General features: G+C 42.0%; 1 protein-coding gene and 1 long non-coding RNA gene across 2 annotated transcripts in view; one reads left to right on the top strand and one right to left on the bottom strand.

The window, feature by feature from the left end:
* Nucleotides 1–10,365: 10,365 nt before the first annotated feature.
* On the bottom strand, nucleotides 10,366–17,288 carry LOC122903395. Its single transcript, XR_006383965.1, has 2 exons — nucleotides 17,060–17,288; nucleotides 10,366–11,493 (listed from the first exon to the last, which is right to left on the bottom strand). It is a non-coding gene; the product is annotated as an uncharacterized LOC122903395 (long non-coding RNA).
* Nucleotides 17,289–17,466: 178 nt separating this feature from the next.
* The window catches only part of NT5DC1 (5'-nucleotidase domain containing 1), a 141,532-nt gene continuing 137,621 nt past the window's right edge, over nucleotides 17,467–21,377 (top strand). Inside the window, exon 1 of the mRNA XM_044244163.1 lies at nucleotides 17,467–17,651. Coding sequence (XP_044100098.1) covers nucleotides 17,559–17,651 — 93 coding nt within the window. The 5' untranslated portion in view covers nucleotides 17,467–17,558. The remainder of the gene's footprint in view (nucleotides 17,652–21,377) is intronic.

The following is a 21,377-nucleotide window of genomic DNA, read 5'->3' as shown; positions in this document are numbered from 1 at the left end:
TCAACTTGCAATATTGTGATACAGAGAAAACACAGGAAAAAGTATATAAAACTTAAATTTACAGCTTAACAAACTGTTGCAAAATGAACTCAGGTTAACACCTACTCAGATAAAGAAATGGATTATTACAGGCACCCTGATGGAAACTCTGCGGGACTCTAGCACATCATAGCCCATTCACCATATACTGCCAAACACGTCCCTGACTTTCAAGGAATTCAACTTCCTTCCATTTCCTTATGGTTTCACAGACTAATTTACCAACTCTAAAAATATCATTTGATTCTGCCTATTTGAGGAGGTCATACATTAATTGTTCTATTCTGCCTGGCCTCTTTTGCTCAACATTATGTCATTAAGAATCATCTATTTTGGGGGTACCTGGGTGGCTCAGTGGGTTAAAGCCTCTGCCTTCAGCTCAGGTCATGATCCCAGGGTCCTGGGATCGAGCCCCGCATCGGGCTCTCTGCTTGGCGGGGAGCCTGCTTCCTCTTCTCTCTCTCTGCCTGCCTTTCTGCCTACTTGTGATCTCTGTCTGTCAAATAAATAAATAAAATCTTAAAAAAAATAAAAGGAGTCATCTATTTTGCAACAGATATCAGAAGCCCATTCACTTTTATTGCTGTGTGGTGTAAATTTGGTTGAAAATACCACAATAGGGACGCCTGGGTGGTTCAGTCGGTTAAGCCGCTACCTGCGGCTCAGGTTGTAATCTGGGGTCCTGGGATCAAGTCCCGCATCAGGCTCCTTGTCCAGCAGGGAGCCTGCTTCTCTCTCTGCCTCTGCCTATGACTCTGCCTGCTTGTGCTCTCTCTCTGACAATAAATAAATAAGAAATCTTAAAAAAAAAAAAGAGAGAGAGAGAGAGAAAAGAAAACACCATAATATATCCTTCTGGGATGCAACTTTTGGATTGTTTCCAGTTTGGGGCCATTTTGAACAATACGATGAACTTATATGAACATGCCCTGGTATAAGTGTACACATTTTCCTCTCTAGTAGTGAAATTCCTGGGTTGTGGGTTATGGGTACCCCCACCTTCACTAGATACGACCAAGCAGGCTGTGCTGATCTGTCCATCAGCAGTTCATGAGTTCCCACCGCTCCACGTCCTCATCTGACTTGATTAGATTTCTAATTTCCGCCAGTCTGATGAAATGTAGTGTCTCACTGAGGTTTCAGTCTTCATTTTTCTGGATAAAACACTTTTGCATAGAAAAGGAAAGAGTAAATAAAATCAAAAGACAACTGACAGAATGGGAGAAGATATTTGCAAATGACGTATCAGATAAAGGGCTAATATCCAAAATCTATAAAGAACTTATCAAACTGAACACCCAAAAACAAATAATCTAGTCAAGAAATGGGCAGAAGACAAGAACAGACATTTCTTCAAAGAAGACATCCAAATGGCCAACAGACCCATGAAAACATGCTCTACATCACTCAGCATCAGGGAAATACCAATCAAAACCATAATGAGATACAACCATACCAGTCAAAATGACTAAAATTAACAAGTCAGGAAACAATAGGATGGCAAGGATGCAGAGAAGGGGAAACTCTGTTTCACTGGTGGTGGGAATGCAAGCTGGTGCAGCCACTCCAGAAAATAGTACGGAGGTTCCTCAAAAAGTTGAAAATAGAGCTACCCTATGATGAGGAATTGCACTACTAGGTATTTGCCACAAAGATACAAATGTAGTGATCTAAAGGGGCATGTACATCCCATTTTTTATAGCAGCAATGTCCACAATATCTGAACTATGGAAAAAGAGTCCAGATGTTCATCAACAGATGAATGGATAATGAAGATGTGGTGTACATCATTACACAACCATCAAAAAACCCCGAGATCTTGAAATTTGCAATAACATGGATAGTACTAGAGGGTATTATGTGAAGTGAAGTAAGTCAAACAGAGGAAGACAATTATCATATGATCTCGCTGATATGTGTAATTTAAGAAACAAAACAGAGGATCATTGGGGAAGAGAGGAAAAAATAAAACAAGACAAAACCAGAGAAGGAGACAAACCATAAGAGACTCTTAATCATAGGAAACAAACTGAGGCTTGCTGGAGGGGAGAAGCGTGGAGAGCTAGGTTAACTGGGGGATGGACACTAAGGAGGGCATGTGATGTAATAAGCAGTAGGTATTAATATAAAATTGATGAATCACAGACCTATACCCCTGAACCCAATAACACATTATATGTTAATTAAGTGAACTAAAATTATTTAAAAATTAAAAAATAAAAATAAAAGACTTTTTATTTGTTCATTTGAGAGAGAGAGAGAGACAGAAAGAGCACAAGCAGGGGAGAGGCAGAGGGAGACAGAGAAGTAGATTCCCTGCTGAGCTGGGAGCCCAACATGGGGCTCCATTCCAGGACCTAGAGATTACGACCTGAGCCTAAGGCAGACACTTAATAAACTGAGCCACTTGGGTGCCCCTAATTTTTCTGGCTCCTAATGATACTGAACATCTTTATTTATATTCCATTTGCATGCCCTCTTTTCTGATGTGCCTATTCGGGTATTTTGCCCAATGAAGAAGAAATAAGCATTCCTATAAGCCAAGTTAAAAAAAAAAAATGTTTACCTCAGGAGGGAGTGATAATGTGACAAGTGACACTTATGGGTAAAAAAAAGGAGAACTGAAGATTGAACGCTGGGTTTAGCGAATGGTACCACTGGCAAATTTAATCAGAGTTGGTGAAATGGAGGAAAAAGTTTGTGTGCTTAAGAGAGAAAGAGAGAAGGGATCACAGGCAGTGAGAAATACAGCTATTTCAGTTTTCATTAAAGTGGGGCAGAGAAACGGAATAATTTGTTTTAGGATGAGAAAAATAGGGTGCCTGGGTGACTCAGTTGGTTGGGAGATTGCCTTCGGCTCAGGTCATGATCCTGGAGTCCCGGGATCGAGTCCCATATCTGGCTCCCAGCTCTGCAGGGAGTCTGCTTCTCCCTCTGACCTTCTCCCCTCTCAGGTTCTCTCTCGTTCTCTAACAAATAAAGAAAATCTTTAAAAAAAAAAAGATGAGAAAAGTAACATTACATTTGTATGACGGTGAGATGATTAAGTAGAAATGAAAAATACTACAGGCAAGGGGAAAAAGTACTATTTCTGAGAGGATGAGCTACAGTGTTCAAGGAGAGGGCTGGCTTTACATGTATATGTAGACAATTTATAGCAGTGCTTCTCAAACTTCACATGTGGAGGTTTTGTTAAAAATATGTTTGCTGAGTCCTAGGGCCAGATTTATGATTCAGTCATTCTCCAGTGGGATCCAAGAATTTCTGTTTCTAGCAAGTTCCCATGGTCTACTGCCGATCTGGGGATCACAACATAAGAACCACTGCTCTACAGTAACCAGAGGCAAGGCAGAGTACCTAACTATGTATGCTAGTTGGTACTGGGTATTCTTCCAGAAAAATAGAACCTGGGTCAACACTTGAGAGTAAAGATGAGGGAACATGATGTGAAAGAGGAAACTATAAAATAATCATTTAGAACAGCAGTAGAGTGAATGCATCAGGGCATTAACATATTATTACAGAGAGTATCATTAATTACTCATTGAAATACGTGTGCAATGGTTGTGTATATTTTCTTCAGCCAGGATCAGCTGCTCAGGTGTAAATACAAAGAACTAACAGAGTTGACTTTAACCTGTGTATGTGATACCCACTGCTGCCTAGCAAGTAACCTCAAAACTCAGTTGCTTAAACAATATTATTGTTCAGAAATCTACAATCAGCTAGACTGTCTTGTTGATGTGAACCAGGCTTGGTTGCTCACGGCTGGGCTCACACCTGATCTAAGGTCAGCTCATAGGTCACTAGGGACCGGCCGATTTTGGATGGCCTTGCTCACATGTCTGGTATTTTACTGACTATGGGCTGGGATGACTAGAGTGGACTGAGATAATGATTCAGCATCCCTTGGGGTAACCCAAACTTATTCGCCCAGCAGTGTCAGGATTCCCAAAATGAGTGTGGAATCCCCCAACACCTCCTGTGACTCGGGCTCAGCACTGATAAAATGTCCCCTGGTGCATGCTGTTCCTGAAAGCAACTCACAAACCTAGACCAGATTCAAGGAGAAAGAGATTCTAGCCTCACGTGAGGGGTTGCGGAGTCATTATTGCAAAGGATATAGTTAGATAGATAGATAGATACAGGGAAGCAAAATTTATGTTATTTGTTAGTATCTACCACTACCAGAATGTGATCTTTCACTAGTTTGAAGAGGTGAGAAAGGAATACAGGAATTAAGGATGTATCAATTAAATGATTATAATGATTTTTTAAGGATGTATCAATTAAGTGATTATAATGATTCTCCATAAATATTCAGCTGGGGGGGGGGAAATGAAAACATAATAGCAGTAAAAGACAGTGAAAAGGAGGTGGCAATCATTGGACTGTAGACACCAGTGCACTCAAAGGGTTGGAGCTGGAAAAGAGGACGTGAGCTGGAAGAACAGAAGAGGGTAGTAATAGTGTCAGTGATAAGACCATCCCAGAAGAGAAGTTAAAGGAATCAAGAGGCTAGAGTGTTATAACCATTAAAAAATAAGACGTGGAGATTGAAACATTACAATGAGCTAGAAGCTAAAATGAAGGTATGTGAAATATGAAGGGAGAACTGTGGTAGGTTGATAAATATACAAGTGTGTAAATACAAATACATACATGTGTAAAAAAAAAAATATATATATATATATATCTTTTAGAGAGACAGTGTACCCAGACACAGGCAGGGGGCAGGGGCAGAGAGAGAGGGAGCAGAATCTTAAGCAAGCTCCACACTCAGCATGGAGCTCCACACAAGGCTTGATCTCACGACTCTGAGATTATGACCTGAGCCGAAATCAAGAGTCCGACACCTAGCCAACTGAGCCACCCAAGTGCCCCTGAAAATATTCTTTGTCATTATGTATATACATTGTGTACACTGGGATAGGTCTGTAAGAACATATGTTCAACTTAGAGCAGTTACTTCCGGGGTGGGGGTTGGGGGATGATAATGTATTGAGCAATGGTGAAAGGAAATTTTAGCTTTCATTCTCTTTGCCTCTTTTTTTGTGGTGTCACCACACACATATGCAGAAATAACTTCAGTCTAAAGGAAAAATTCAAATGGAAAAATGAAATAGAGCTTTAAGAAAAGCAAAAGGGGCTGGCTTCCTGTCACAAAGATTAGGATTTGAATTTCATCTGTAAAGTGAGTATATTCCATGTTTCGGTAATTAAGTGAGATCATTATTTAATGCCCTTCACAGTGTCTGGCACGTGGAAGAAGCTCAATAACGTTGGCTATTTTTCCGGTCACTGACAAGTGCCCCGCCCACATGCAAATGCACTGGGTGCCCATGTCGGGTGCAGGTAGGCACACCAGAGGGAGAGAGAGAAGGGATGGAGGACACATGCGGACCCAGAGATTCTGCAGCACGTGTGTACTCTACTCAGAGTACTTTCACTCTGGGGGGTGAAAAAGGAGAAAGACAAAAGGAGAAAATGGACATGTTGTTTTTATTTCTTACCTGGCTAATTTCCAGAAGAGACTAATAAGAAATTATGCATATATTGACAACTTCACTAGCAAGAGCATTTATTCCAACATTCTCATTAAGAACTCTTCGCATGTCTAAATGACAGTTTTAAAATAGAGCTTTTAGAACAAGAATAAATCACAGCGAGTACTTTCCAAGGGTCAACAGTCATAATGAAAAGAGCTTAGTAGGCAGTGTTATCTCAGTATAGACAGAATCTAGTAATAGAAACTTGAAGAATCCTGTGACCCTAATGATAAAACACCAAAGTCTTTAAAATAAGAATTTTTCTGAATGATGTACTATTAAAAATTAAGTGTAGCTGGTAAGTTAATTATTAGGCTCCCAAAATGTTGGCTTCGGGCATTTTTACCCTGTGATTATATAGCCTGCATGTGAGCTCTTAGTGTAAGATGTGAAGAGTCTACCAAACATCCAACAGAAAATCAGTGCCTGATACTTACACTAGTATTTGACACGACTAAAAATTAATGGTTGTCAGAATGCCACCTGAAGATTGTGGCTCCAAGCAAGTAAAATCTTTTTTTAAAAAAGATTTTATTTATTTATTTGACAGACAGAGATCCCAATTAGGCAGAGAAACAGGCAAAGGGAGAGGGAGAAGCAGGCTCCCTGCTGAGTGGAGAGCCCAATGCAGGGCTCGAGCCCAGGATCCTGGGATCATGACCTGAGCCGAAAGCAGAGGCTTTAACCCACTAAGCCACCCAGGCGCCCCTCCAAGCAATTAAAATCTTTATTATAAACCTGTAAAATGTAAATCCTGATTTATTTGATTACTGAGAACATGGGATTCAGAGTCAAACACAGAGCCTTCTGCCTCCAAGTAGGTACCTCCTGGCACTCACTCAAAATTTCACAATGGATGAAGATAGGGAAATTAGGAAATGGAAATTCATTCGTTCATTCAATGGCCATGATGTACCAGGTTGTGCGCTAGGAAATGAGATACAAAGATGAACAAAACCCAGTTCCCAGTCTGAAATAACAGAGCTACTAGAAAAGCCTGACACAAAGCCAGATATTAATAAAACCATCAAGAAGATATCTCTAGGTTCCTGCAGCAAAACGAAATAATGTTCTTTCCAAGGGTGATGTGGGTGGTAGCTTGCGTGGTAATAGAAATCAAGAAATAAAAGAAGGCGTGCTGGTTAATTTATTGAGCCAACTTGACAGGCTAAGGGATGCCCAGATAACTGGTGAAACATTTCTGCATGCGTCTATGCCTGGCTCTGGAAGACATGTGCATCAGTAGACTGAGTAAAGAAGTTTGCACTCACCCATGAAGTTAGACATAGTCCAACCTGGTAAGGACCTGAACAGGAAAAACAAAAACAAAAACAAAAAAACCGAGGCAGAGGAATGGGGGTGGTGGAGAAAGGGCAAATTTACTCTCGCTGCTTGAGCTGGGAAACCCACCCTCCCCAGGCCCTAGATGTCAGGGCTCCTGGTTCTCAGGCCTTTGGACTTGAACTGAATTATACTACTGGTTTCCCTGCTTTTCTACCTTGCAGACAGATTTCAGGCTCCATAATTGCATGAGCCAACTCCTATAATAAATCTCTCTCTCTCCATACACACACATACACACACACACACACACAACCTATTGATTCAGTGTTCCTGGGGAACTCTAATATAGGAAGAGAGAATATTTTGGGCAGAGTAAGCAGCATGAGGCTAAGAAGCCATGCCAGACTAGTTTCTCCATTTTATGTATGGTATTCTAATTATTAGATACATAATCTCCCTCTCTAAACTGAAGGTGCCTCCAGGGAAGTTACCATTGTCTACTTCTGTATTCTGGTGTCTATCATAGTGCCTGGCACACGATAGTTTCTCAATAAACATGTGTTTAAATCTTTAAAAAAAATTTAAAAAAAAATAGTGTCCTACCTCAACAGAGCCACTCAAGGTCTTTCTTCTATGGGCCTGAGGATCTCTCAGAGGTTAAGGGGGCTGCTCCAACTCACACACAACCTGGAAGTCAGCCGGCATCCCTCAAGTATAAGAGAACAGGAACCAACAGATGGTCAGACTTTCTTTCTGGTGTACAATTATGGGAAGGATTCTCTGTGCTTCATGGAACATCCCAGTGGAATTAAAGCACTGTTGCCTACAACAGTGACCCTCTTATCCCTTCATATGGTTACTGGCTTTTACTCTATTATTTCACTGCTGATTTCTGGGACTGCCTCTTTCTTTTTTAATTTTTTTTTAAGATTCTATTTATTTATTTGACAGAGAGATCACAAGTGGGCAGAGAGGCAGGCAGAGAGGGGAGGGGAAGCAGGATTCCCGCTGAGCAGAGAGCCCAATGTGGGACTCTATCCCAGGACTCTGAGATCATGACCTGAGTCAAAGGCAGAGGCTTAACCCCTGAGCCACCCAGGCGCCCCTGGGACTGCCTCTTAATAAGCCACCTGCAGCCAAGTTTTCATCTCAGGCTCTGCTTTCAGGACACCCCATTCATGAGAAAGATGCAGTACTTACACTAACCTCTGAGTAACTATGAATTTTCTATGAACATTAATAAGGGAACAGACATGAGACCTCAACATTTAGCGCACATGGGTGTGGAACAAGAATGATAAAATGAACTAAGTCTGGAAGAAGAGAAAGCTTGGCCTTTTGTTATCTTACCATAACAAAAATTTCTGATAACATCTTAAGGACAAGGAAGTTGGAAATAATGTCACAAATCAGTACATAAAATCTCTGTTTTATATGTTCGTATGTATAATTGTGCACCATAGAGTATGTAATATGAGTGAAGTCATTTTCAGCTAAAATGTTTAGTAGCTTCCCAAAGTCTCTAGTCCAAGATTTCCTCTCAGGTATTATCGTTGTTCAATTTCTCAAATCTAGCTAATACTGCCAATGGGATTCTGATGCCCAGAGCAAACAAAGCCAGGGACATTTGACAAACTCAGTAAGAATTTAAAAATGAATGAATGACTGGTTCTTTAATAAGGTAATCTGTCCTTGAGTGCAAACCCATTTGCTTGGTTCTCAAACCACATGTAATGCTGGACTAAACAGTGCCAGGAGATGTGTACCTTACACAAGTGAGATTTCTTATTATCCAACTCCATTTCTAACTAGTGAATGTGGGCATCGAGATAGAACTAGGTAATGTGGGCAAAATCAACAGAACTTTGCTTCATCTCATTGAAAATGGTGAAAGCAGAACCACAAAATGACCAAACAATTGCTCCTTTTACAGCCCATCCCTGCTTCTGACACGCCCAGCCATGTGTCTGAAGGACCATGAGCCACCTGTGAGTGGAAAGTGTGGGAAGAAGGGAACATGTGGCCTGGATTGGGAACACCTATCCCGTGGAAACCCACATTGGCCAACCAGAATGCATTTGTGGTTGCTGCTCTCCACAAATCCCAGTATCAGTTCGAGTGAGCAGGTGGGTGAGAAGAATAAAGGAGAAAGGGGGTTTAAAGGCAAACTTCAACCAAAGACAGGAGAGATACTACATGATTTTCTTTTTGCTTCATAAGCAGTCTTTTGGTCATTAAACTGATTTTGTTAGCTAGAAAGATACAATACTACAAAAATTTAGAAACTAAGCAATAGTCCTTTGTTTATATCTTTATGTGTTTTTAACTGCATATTTAAATAGAAATCATCTTAAAATTTAAAAAGCATATCACTATATTAAAGTTTTTGATGGCAAATATCTTATATTTCATCTCAATTTTTTTTCAAACAGTATTTATTTCTTTATGTCTTCATGTCTAAAAGCAGGTTTCTTTAAATGGCATAAACTTAAATCTTGTTTTGGTCAAGTCTTACATAACTTTTCATCTCTTTTTAGGTCGTTTACACTTAGTATAATTATCAATATGTTTGTGTGTAAGTTTACCATATTGTTATTTACTACCCATTGCTCTCACCTCTTCATCATTCCGTTTTTTTTTTTCCCTGCCTTCTTTTGTATTAATTGATGTTTCTCAAAAGTCCACTGTAGAGGAATGATGGTTGGAATGTTTAGCTGAAACATAGGAGTAGGGCAAACTATGGAAAACTATGTTAGTACCACTTCTGAATACACAAAGAGATTTCCCACAGGATCCTAACGCATTCCGTTGTTTTATATTTGCTTTTGAGAGGAAAGGTTTAGAGTCTTGCAGTGAGTATGTCTTATCTGTTAGGTACAGCAATAATCCATTAATCCTTTCACTTTGCCAAGAAAAGAAAAACTGTTACAGTCACTGTCCAGAAGTTAGCCTGTTACCTGAGATTTTTCTGGAACAGAAATCCTAGATGCCTAGAATCGGATTAAATAGTCAACAAATAATAAATCATTTTCTTAAAAGATTTTATTTGTTTATTTTTGTGAGAGAGAGAGAGAGAGAGAGAGAAAGAAGCAGCACAAGCAGGGCTGGGGGAGGGAGAGGCAGACTCCCTGCTGAGCAGGGAGCCTGATGGCGAACTAGATCCCAGGACCCTGGGATCATGACTTAAGCCAAAGCAGATGTTTAACCAACTATGAGCCACCCAGGCACCTAATAAATCATTTCTAAGACTACTGATACTCATTTACACATTGCTTTTCAAAAGGGGCTGCTGTGGAATATTTTTGTTAAGAGGAGAAAAAAAAAAAAAACCAATAGTGGAGAAGTGTGGATAAGCATGAGATAGTCAATTTTTCATGCCTTTTTTTCAAATATTAAAGAGATATCATTACTTTTAAGAAAACTTTCAAGTATCTAATTTATAGATAAGAAAACTGAGACAAAGTAATTAAAGAATCAAAATATATCAACTTAGGAGGGTACTTGTTATTCCTTTAATGACACTCTAGTACAGCATGAGAAATACATAATCGGAGAAAGATCAAAGATGAAAATACACAGGTGAGATGCATCCAGTCACTTAAGTCAAAAAAGTAAACTTGCTGCTCAAGAGCCCTGGAGACCAAGAATGTATAGATCCTCACCTGAGCCAAGGGGGACTCCACACTGACTGGATCACAGTTTATAAGGCATTCCTAAAATATGTGCATATTTGGATGCCCTTGAGAATAAAAAATTTTAACACACTTAAATATTTGAAAATTTGGAATCAAAACATAAATAGAAAAAGAAAATAAGGGCCATCCATGGAAGGAACAATCATTTCACTGGGCTCACATATTTTTTGCTTCTATTATCACCAAAATGCCAACCAGCCTCCAAAAATATCTAAGTCTCCCATAATCCCTTAGGAATACCAAACCTTAGCTATGAAGGCCTGACTTGAATGTATCCATTATCCTTTGTTTAGATATTTTACCCATACTAGTATAATGTTAAAATACTAACAAATTTCTTTGTTTCAAAATTTCCCCACCAGTTAGAAAATGGTAAAAGTTTTGGCTAGGCCCAGCCCTCAGAGGAAGATGTTCTGTGGCAGACAATTTCTTGGTTTTGTATTCCAGCATGGACTTGAGACTCTCAAAGTAGAAAAATTGTCTCGAAGGCTGCATTCGTTTTCTAGGGCTGCCATAACAAAACACTGCAGACTGAGTGGCTTAAACAACGGAAATTTATCTCTCACAGTTCCGGAGGTTAGAAGTCCCAACATTAAGATGTCAACAGGTTTGATTTCTTCCGAGGCCTCTCTCCTTGGCTTGCAGACCGCTGCTTTCTTGCTGTGTCCTCACATGGTCTTTCTTCCTCTGTGCGTGACACCCCTGGTTCTCTCTTTGTGGGTCCAAATTTCCTCTTCTAAAAGGACATCAGTCCAAATGATCAGGTCTGCCCTAGAGCTTCATTTTAATTTGATCACTTCTTTAAAGGCCCTATGTCCAAATAGAGCCCCTACAGCCCCTCAAGTTAAACACAGTCATTTGAGGGAAGCACAACTCAGCCCATAACAAATGCCAGGACACATCTGTTTTTTCAAGTTCTGGGCTTTCTGCAAGAAAAAAGTTAATTATAAAAAGTTTTTTTAAAGTTGGTTTCAGAATAGATACAAAGTATATGTCTCAGAGTTGCCAAAATTTAGCAAATAAAAATAAAGTATGTCAATTTGTATTTGAATTTCAGAGAAACAACAAATAGTTTCTTTAATACTAGGTTTCATGGGATATTTGGGACATTCAAATTTAATTAGGCATTCAATATTTTATCTGACAATGTTAGCCCCAGGAAACAGGATGGGCAGCATTAAAGTATATCATTTGTATGGCTCTCAGAGGAAGAGACCCTACACCCTATCCCACTGTGAGGTTAAATCCCTCCCATGAGAAACAACAGAAACCTCCACACGAGTTTGAGGATCCAAAAGCAGAGTATTTCGTTCTGCATTCTGAGAGAAAACTGCTTTATGGAGTGTCCTGTGGTAACAGAGAGCCATCACTACAGTAGAAACGGTGGCTCCCATCCGGATAGAAGGGGTCTGAGGTAACCACCCCACCTTTCCACGGCGAAATAGACCCTCCTTTGCTGTGGCTTCAAAGCCAAAAGCTTTCTGTGAAGGTTTCCTGGGACTCCTCAAGAGAGAAGAGGTTGGCTGAGTGTGGAATGCAACCTTAAAATGGTCTCATGGTTTGGGTCAAAGCTAAAAATTTTCGGGACGATGCTGTAAGTAGAGATACTGTAGAGTTTAATGCAGCAGTCATAGTTGCTGACAGGGTGGATGCCGTGGCCAGAGGTAACCAAACATTGACAGGGATGCAGAAGCAGATGTATGGATGCCATTAGCCAAGGACCAGAAGTCTATTCCCGGACTCGCTGGCGCTATGTTAGCCCTGCTGCAATTTAGAACACCCACGCCTCCCAGAAAGACAGCGAAGAAGAAAGGAAGACTGACAGTCAAAGAGAAATTCAGTTTAAACCAGAACTAGCTGAGTTCACCTTGAGTTTATCCGCATTGTACTTCTTTTTTTTTTTTTTTAAAGATTTTATTTATTTATTTGACAGACAGAGATCACAAGTAGGCAGAGAGGCAGACAGAGAGAGAGAGGAGGAAGCAGGCTCCCTGCTCAGAGAGCCTGATGTGGGGCTCGATCCCAGGACCCTGGGATCATGACCTGAGCTGAAGACAGAGGCTTTAACCCACTGAGCCACCCAGGCGCCCCTCCGCATTGTACTTCTAACTTAACTGCTGATGAATCAAGATTCCCCATAATACACTATTAGATTGTTTGAGTCTGACCCTAAAACATAACATGTCTTAACCAATTAAATTTCAATCCACTGCTATATCCTAAAAGATCTTGTGGAATCACAGTTCTGCCATTTGGTATTCTAGCTCTCCCTACAAGAGGGACTCATTTCATATTTTAAACGTTTAGTTATTTATTGAGATACAACCTTAATGAGAAGTTTCCTGTATCGAGATACCACCTTACACCAGTCAGAATGGCCAAAATCAACAAGACAGGAAACAACAAGTGCTGGAGAGGATGTGGAGAAAGGGGAACCCTTTTACACTGTTGGTGGGAATGCAAGTTGGTGCAGCCACTTTGGAAAATAGTGTGTAAATTCCTTAAGAAATTAAAAATAGAACTTCCCTATGACCCTGCAATCACACTGCTGGATATTTACCCCAAAGATACAGATGTAGTGAAAAGAAGGGCCATCTGTACCCCAATGTTCATAGCAGCAATGGCCACAGTCACCAAACTGTGGAAAGAGCCAAGATGCCCTTCAACAGACGAATGGATAAAGAAGATATGGTCCTTATATACAATGGAATACTATGCCTCCATCAGAAAGGATGAATACCCAACTTTTGTATTAACATGGACGGGACTGGAGAAGATTATGCTGAGTGAAATAAGTCAAGCAGAGAGAGTCAATTATCATATGGTTTCACTTACTTGTGGAGCATAAGGAATAACACAGAGGACATGGGGAGCTGGAGAGGAGACGTGAGCTGGGGGAAATCAGAGGGGGAGATGAACCAGGAGAGACTGTGGACTCTGAGAAACAAACTGAGGGGAGGGGGTGGGGGGCTGGGTGAGCCTGGTGGTGGGTATTAAGAAGGGCATGTACTGCATAGAGCACTGGGTGTGGTGCATAAACAATGAATCTTGGAACACTGAAAGAAATTAAATTAAAAAAAAGAAATAAAACTAAATTTTAAAAACTAATTACTATACCTTCAAAAAAAAAAAAAGTTTCCTACCAAAGGACTTCATCCCACCACATTTTCTCCTTCCAACATCCAAAATAAATACACCCACACACAAAAATAAAATAAATATATACACACACAAAAACCACAGTTAAATTTCTAAGTAAGCGTCTCTTCTTGCAGCAAGAGCAGAAAGGGAAAGTAGAAAATCACTTTATTTTTTATTAAGAAACTGAAGGATTTTTAAATTACTAAAAAAAAATCAAATGAAAAATATTCCTAATGCAGAACTACTGCCATCTTAAGGCCACTGCCCAGTATTACAAATCAGCTTTTGGTCCTATTCAGCTAGACTAACATTTAAGGGCTACAGAGATTAATTTTTAAGCATTTAAATATTTTATCTCTTTTTCAAATTACTAAATAAACTTTATTGCTTCCCTGTAAGCAAATTATGGGATCCAGGGAAGATGTGGCGATTAGGTTGTACAAAAAGTTAACATTACAATGTTTACTTTGGAGTATTTAGAAAAACACTTTTTTAAAATATGGTCTTTTTTGGGGGGATCAGGAAGAAAAAGAATCTTAAGCAGGTTCCACGTCCAGTGCCAAGCCCAACGACAACCTTGATCTCATGACCTGAGCTGAAATCAAGAGTTGGAGGCTTAACCAACTGAGCCACCCAGGCACCCCAGAAAAACACATTTTCAACTAACAAAAGAATAAACAAACAAACCTCTCCCTGCCCCCAAATAACAGTTTGGTAAATAACATTTACTATGTAGACATCAAATGCAGTATTTTAAATTCACAAAAGATCACTTTGTGAGTTATTTTAGAGTCTAAAACAAGCTAGCTGATCATAAATTATTTAGGTAAATAAAAGTAAAAGGCACACCTAAGGTTAAAGTTGCTAAGTTACAGTATTTACTGTATTAAAATATAGGTCTATTAATATAGGTCTAAATATAGGTCTATTCACTGTATTAAAATATAGGTCAGTAGTAATGATGAAATTCAATCCTAGAAAATCAGCAAAAATATAACTTATTCTGAGGATTTCTACATTATTTCATAACTTTTGCGTGAAAAGGAAAATGCCATACATAGAATACTAAAAAACATCCTAAAATTTCACAGCATAGTATTAACATTATACTCAAATAAAAATACCAAGATCCTGAAAACCAACAAATAACCTAAGCAAAAAAAATTAAGCATAAGTTCATGTCATTTAGGGATCTTTCAAATGCAAATACAATTTACTACATTTGACCCAACAACATTGGTTGGGGTCAAATCTCCTTACTGAATGTCTTAGTTTGCTGAGACAAAATAACACAGACTTGGTGGCTTAAACAACAGAAAATTATTTTCTTACAGCTCTGGAGGCTGGAAGCCCAAGATCAAGGTGTCAGTTGGGTAGGTTTCTAGTGAAACCCTCCTTTTTTGCTTGCAGACTGAACCTTCTCCATGTGTCCTCACATGGGATTTCTGTGCACACGGTCTATTTGGTGTCACTTCTTCTTTGAAACCATCATATTAAATTAGGACCCTACTCTTATGACCTCATTTAACCACACTCAAAGCCCCTATCTTCAAAAATAGTCACATTGGGGCTTAGGCTTCAATATATGAATTTGGGAAGGGAGGGACAATTCAGGCCACTACACTGATATACTTAATATTAGCACTCAAAGAAACAAAAATTAATTGGTCTAAGAACATGGAACTCTTGATTGATTGATACTAGAACAGCTGTAGTATTTTATCAATACATGTGATAGAAGTTTAATGTATTAGGAAAAAAAAGTAAATATTTTTATTTGAAAATAAGCCCTCTGAAGAAAAGTGAATATATTTAAGTTCATGGTTAGGTAAGGAGTCAGGGGTGGGAGAGGGAACCATCCCACATGTTCTTAAAGGAGTTAGAACAAGGTTTGAGCTATATGCCAGGAAAGGTGACTACAGCTCAAGGAGGGGTAAGAGCTCTCGGGATGCCTGGAGGGTATTGTTTCCTAAATTCTCCCACAAAGTGTAAATGTCTAGTCTCTAGCATAGAGCTCTTTGACAGGACTTGAGGAATCTAAGACTGTAAGTTGTCACTTAGCAAGTAGAAATGTCTGTTGTTGAGCCTATCCAAGTCTAAGGACCAACCCCAGTCCGAGGGACACTTACATCAGGAAAAAACATGCTTTTTGTACTCTTCCCTAGGCCAACAAATGCACTTGTACATTTATATTACTAAGGGAACTCCCTAAAGTGCCTATCCTGCATTCAAACAAGATACCCTTCAGGGAAACTTGTGGCCTTCAAGGTGTAGTCTACCTGGCACTTTGACTTTGGCAGGCCCACTTGCAGGGGGCAAAGAGGAACGCTAACATCAATGCTTCACGGACAACAGAGTCATAAAAAGGAAATAGGTACAAACTGTGAATCAACTCAGGTCCCTCTTTTGACTCACAGACATTAAAAACATGGCTGCTGGACTGTTACCATACCAGTCAGTGAAGAGCTCCATCTTCTTGAGGTTTCTTTCCTCTTCCTATTCCAGAGAGATCTGTTTGGGGCTTTTAAGAGTTATAATGGAACAAGTATTCAATTTATTCAAATGGGCCCACTAGGTATAATAAGTGTCCTACCTAATTGAATTATTTATTGCACTAAATTAATCCCTTGATTGGTCTATTGGCCTCATAAGGGTTAGTATTTGTAAGGGTTAAATGTAATTCTCAATGAATTATATTTTCATTATGTCATAACTATTGATTTTTTTTCCATTGGACAATGTTCCTTTAAACTTAACACAGAAGGAACACAAAGGTAATATTACATTTTCTTTTTCTAATTTATATTGTATTTTTCTCTTTTAAATAATTTTAAAGATCTCAAAGACCTAGCCTTTCATATGGGTTCTCAAAGTGAAATATCTTAAGCAACCATTGTATATAACTTTTCTCCTGTACATCTAAAATAATACCAGCTATTCACAGTCCGTGAGAGAATTCAGTTTATTGTCGAACCATTTTGTGCTCTATAAATCTTAAAGCCATCTGTTTGCAGAAAGTTTTCTGCTCTGTAGCATGTTCTATCAACTTTCTGCTGTCCTTTCACAGAAAAATTCATCCATATTAAAAAAAAATAAGATAATCAAGTAACAAAAATAGCCAACGTTGATTCCTTTAATCAGCGTCATTTTGCAAAAATGGTCCTTCAACTTCAAATAAATGTATTTTCTAATGCACTCCAGAAGGGGAGATAGTGAAAGGTCTTTTAACAACTTAGGAAGCAACGAACTATTCAAACCTTAGAGAGCACGTGGGCAACGAGAGCTCCCCAGTTCTAGGCTAACTGTGTCAGAGGATATTCGTGACTAGAACTGTCGTCGCCATAACCTTACCTTATCCCGCACAAGAGCAAAGGGTCGGGTCTAACTTGACAGCGTCCTGTTTTCTGGGGCACCTTGAAAACGACGGGGAGCCCCGGTTAATTTTGTGGCAAAGGTTCTGCGTCCACGGGGACTCACCTGCACCCCCAGCTCCAGCAGAGGTGGAGGGGCTCCCCGCCCTCCCGCCTTCGGGACTGCGGGGCGGGGAGGGCGGCGGCGGGGCGGCGGGAGCCCAGCCGGCAGCGGCGGGCCGCAGGGCGCCGAAGCGGCGGGGGCGGCGCGGGCAGGCGGGCCGCACGGGAGGCGGGGAGAAGCGCGGCCGGGGGCGGCGCTCGCGGGCGCGGGAAGCGCTGGAGGCCGACGCGCTGCGTCCCGGGGGTGGCCGCAGCCCCGCCCCGCCCCGCCCCGGTCCCGTCCGGTCCCATCCCCGCAGCGTCCCGCAGCGTCCCGTCGGCGGGCTCCTGGCACCCTCCCGGCGCCCGAGGCGCTCTCCAGTGCTTCCAGCGCAGCCATGGCTCAGCACTTCTCCCTGGCCGCCTGCGACGTGGTCGGCTTCGACCTGGACCACACTCTGTGTCGCTACAACCTGCCCGAGAGCGCCCTGGTGAGTGGCGCGGGCTGCCCGGGGCGCACGGCGAGCACCTCCATGGCGGCCGGGGCCGGACTTCCCTCGGGGCTCAGGGCGGCGAGCGCGGCCCGGGGCCTGCGGCCGCCACGCCCCTGCGCAGAACGCGGCCTCCCACCGCGAGGCCGGGCGGAAGTGTGCATCCCCCGGGCCCTGCCGGCGCGCTCCGCACTGGCTTGCTGTGCTCAGCTGTAAGCCAACGTGGAGAGAGCCGTGGGGAGGAGAAGGGGCCGAGGGGCGAGCCGTGCAGAACCGGCCGGGAGAAGCGGTTCCAGGGACAGAAGGCGGGGCGGGGCCAGGGCAACCGAGGGTGTCTTTCTGCAGATCCCTGGCCTTGGAACTTCGCTGCTGATCCTTCTGGGCTCCAGCGGCGCTCCAGGACAGCCACCTGGGCTCGTATTTTCCGGGTGTGCATTTTTCCTTTTCGTGTCTGTGCGACCACCTGGCAGTTCTTAAACACTGCAGTCAGGGAGAGATTGCGTGGTGTATGGGAAGGAACGCTAGCCGAGAAGTCGTTAGAATTGTAGCCCCTATTTTGTCTTCTACCAAGAGACAAAAATGAACCTTTACTGCCCACTTCCTACGTGCACCATGCCCCCTTTGAATAAGTTCTAATCCTAACAACAGCCTACTAAGCTGGGGTCCTCCCAGACCTTTGGAAAGAAGGGGGAGTGAAGTATGTCTGATTCCACACCCTCAGGTGAATCGCCTTTCCTCCCCCATTCCTTTGGTTTCATACGGAAACTGATGTAAGAAATCAACAGGAATTTTTTTAGTCAAAGATCTAAGCATCAAAGCTTTCTAAAAGAGCTGACTAGGAGCACCGTGGTCAGAGCAGGGCTCCACGCCCAGACTGCCTGGCCTAGGGCACCAGCGTCTCCATTACTAGCTCTGTGACCTTGGGCAAGTTACTTAACTTTTTTTTTCAATCCTCAGTTTCCCCATTTACAAAAATGACACAAAGAATAGGATTTACGGCAAAAGGTTGCAAGAATTAAGTGAGGAGTAATAGATGTATAATGCGTAGAGCAGTGTCTGACCCATACAAGTGCTTTTATGGTTACCATCCAAACCATTTTTAAGCCTCGCCATTTATGGTTAGAGCTCAGGGCCTCTGGTACAGACATTAGCCAGTGCTGCTCCTCATCCCGGTGAGGTCAATGCTCCAACCTGAGGTTCAGGTATCTGTCAGAGGTCAAAACCCAGTGTCTGAGTTGCTCATGTGCTATCTATGCACAGATGCTAAAAAATAAAAAAGGTGTACTGTTCCTGCTGTTACACTTTTCTGCTTTCCTTCTATACAGGTGTTTCCTTGGTCATACTGAAAGTTGAGAAGGCTTTTCTTTTTGATCTTCAGCTACTACTTTTTCTAGAACTTTGATTCATATTTTCCTTCCCCACGTGCCTTTCAGGTTCCCTCCTGGAGAATGCGAGTTTTCTTGCATCTCCTCTGTGGCCACCTTCATCTGAAGGAAATATTGTTAAACCACTCATGTTAAAACCCATTTTGTGCCTGTGTGCAGGTCACGTCTCAGCATGCAAGATCCTCGAGGACAAGGTTTCTTTTCTACAAACCTTCCTCTAATATAAGGGAGGCTTAAAGATTGAAAGTAACCTAGTGTGTTAGGTGTGATCGTCTTTGGTTCAGAAATCTTCTATGAAATGCCAGCAGTGTGCTTGCTGAGCACCATAATAGAACTGAATACAGAGATAGACACAGGCTTTCCAAGTGTCCGTTGTACTGGGTAAGGATGCTTCTGAGTTGGTTTCGGCCCCCTGTAGTGAGGGCAGTATCATTCCTGGAGGGCTTCCCTCCACCACACCAACTCCTCTGTCAGATCTCATCTGAAATAGCATTCCTTTTGGAAGGCTTTCCCCTGCCCCCTAAAGTTTACCCTTTCCTTCCTATCCCACCTCCAATTTTCCATAAAACCCTTAATTTCTGAAAGCACTTACACGCAGCTTTAAATTTCCTGTTAACCTGTTGGAATCTTCCCCTTGAATCTAGTCATGGCTCCCTGACATTAGAATCTCTGACAGTCTCTTGTGTGTTCTGTGTGCTGAACTGAGTGCTTGGCATAAAATGGTTCAATCAGTAATTGTGGAATGACTGAAGAAAGAAAGATATTTTAATAACTGAATATGGCACAGTCACTATTCTAATCATCATTCAGTTTAAATGAGCTGGTTAGGTCTTTACAAAACTTTGTGAGGTTGTTGCTTTGTCACAGTCGTTTGGAGATGAGGATAAGGCGGCACAAAAAGGATAAGTAGCTTATCCGGGATCGTCCTGCTAGCGGGCTTCTGTTTCCACCGCTCGGTTTTATGTGTGCCACAAAGCCTAGAAGAGCTGTCTGGAGTGACTGGTGCTTGAGCTGGGTACCAACACAGGAGTTAAAGCTGGCAGGGAGGAGGCAGGGTGGAGGACTTTGGACAGAGCAAATACAGCCGGGGTAAAGACCCAACGAAGAGAACTCTGGGAGGTGCAGGCATCCAGCAGCCGACAGGAAATGGCAGGAGAAGATGTTGGAGAAGTCAGTGGTGACTGCATCGTGGAACACGGCGAGGGCCTCCCCCATGAGTGTCATAGGCATGTAATAAGGGCAGAGTGTGTGCAAAAGTGGAACTGGGTGTGTTACTACACCTGGGGACTCAGGAAAGCCATCCTAGAAATGATGACCCCTGTGCTCTCCGGGGGTTGCAGACTCGGAAGTGGATGGGGCCAGCAGTTAAGCCCCCTGTGGAAGTGGGGATGGGACCTGGGGCAGCTAGGAGAGTGGGTTTGCCTTCTGAAGACACAACCACACTCAACTTTTGCCAACATCTATCTGCCATGAGGAAGTAGGGGCTCTGTCTCTTAAAAGATCTGATTCTTTTAAGATAAGTTAGAGATCTGAACTTGTTTAAGAAAAAGAAATCTGACCTTGTATGTGAAGTCTCTGAATTTTTAAACGTTAGCTCATTTTCAAACAGCAGGATTGTAGGGTTGTGAGACAGATTTAGCAAAGAAAAAAACAGAGCACCCAGTTCAATTTGGATTTCAAATAACAAAAACATTTTTATCAGATGCTTGTTCTGCAGGGGATGTGCATATCCTAAAAAATTCATTGTTGTTTATCTGAAAACCAGATTCAGCTAGGTATTTCATATTTTATCTGGCACCGTGAAGCAGGAATCAAACCTGGTTTGTGATCTGCATCTAACTGATGGACACCAGTGTGCAGCTGCTCTGTGGTGTGTGTTACTAGTCACGGGAGACTGGGAGCAAGTCAGTGACCCCAAAGGCTGGGAGAGGAAGGGGGCTGCCCGTGGAGGCCCTGTGCCATCAAGGTTTCTGGGGTGACCCAACAAAATAGAAAAAGGTCCGAGAACCAAGGCGTCAGGACTAGGACAGGTTTGAGAGGCACAGACTCCCTTATTTTTCTCAGCACCACGATTCTCGTTCTCCCAGTACGTTGACCTCATTCTCTCCTATTACAGACACTTCTCCACGAGGTGAGGAGCACAGCTGTGGACGCCCCTGTTGGCAGCCCTTCTGAAAAGGGCTCCTTTGTCGTAGGAAGGTTTCCAACCTCATTGGAATCACATGCCCGTATCTTTATCAGGATTGCCAAGGGGTGAGAAAGTCCAGGACTGATTAATGGTGTCAGTAACCATTGGTAGCTTGAAAGTGACCATGGTGGGGATATTTATTACCATGGAAAT

Source organism: Neovison vison, chromosome 1, assembly GCF_020171115.1.
Source record: "Neovison vison isolate M4711 chromosome 1, ASM_NN_V1, whole genome shotgun sequence".
Taxonomy (NCBI): Eukaryota; Metazoa; Chordata; class Mammalia; order Carnivora; family Mustelidae; genus Neogale; species Neogale vison.
Note: the sequence above shows the minus strand (reverse complement) of the source record. Positions and strands in the feature narration are given on the sequence as shown.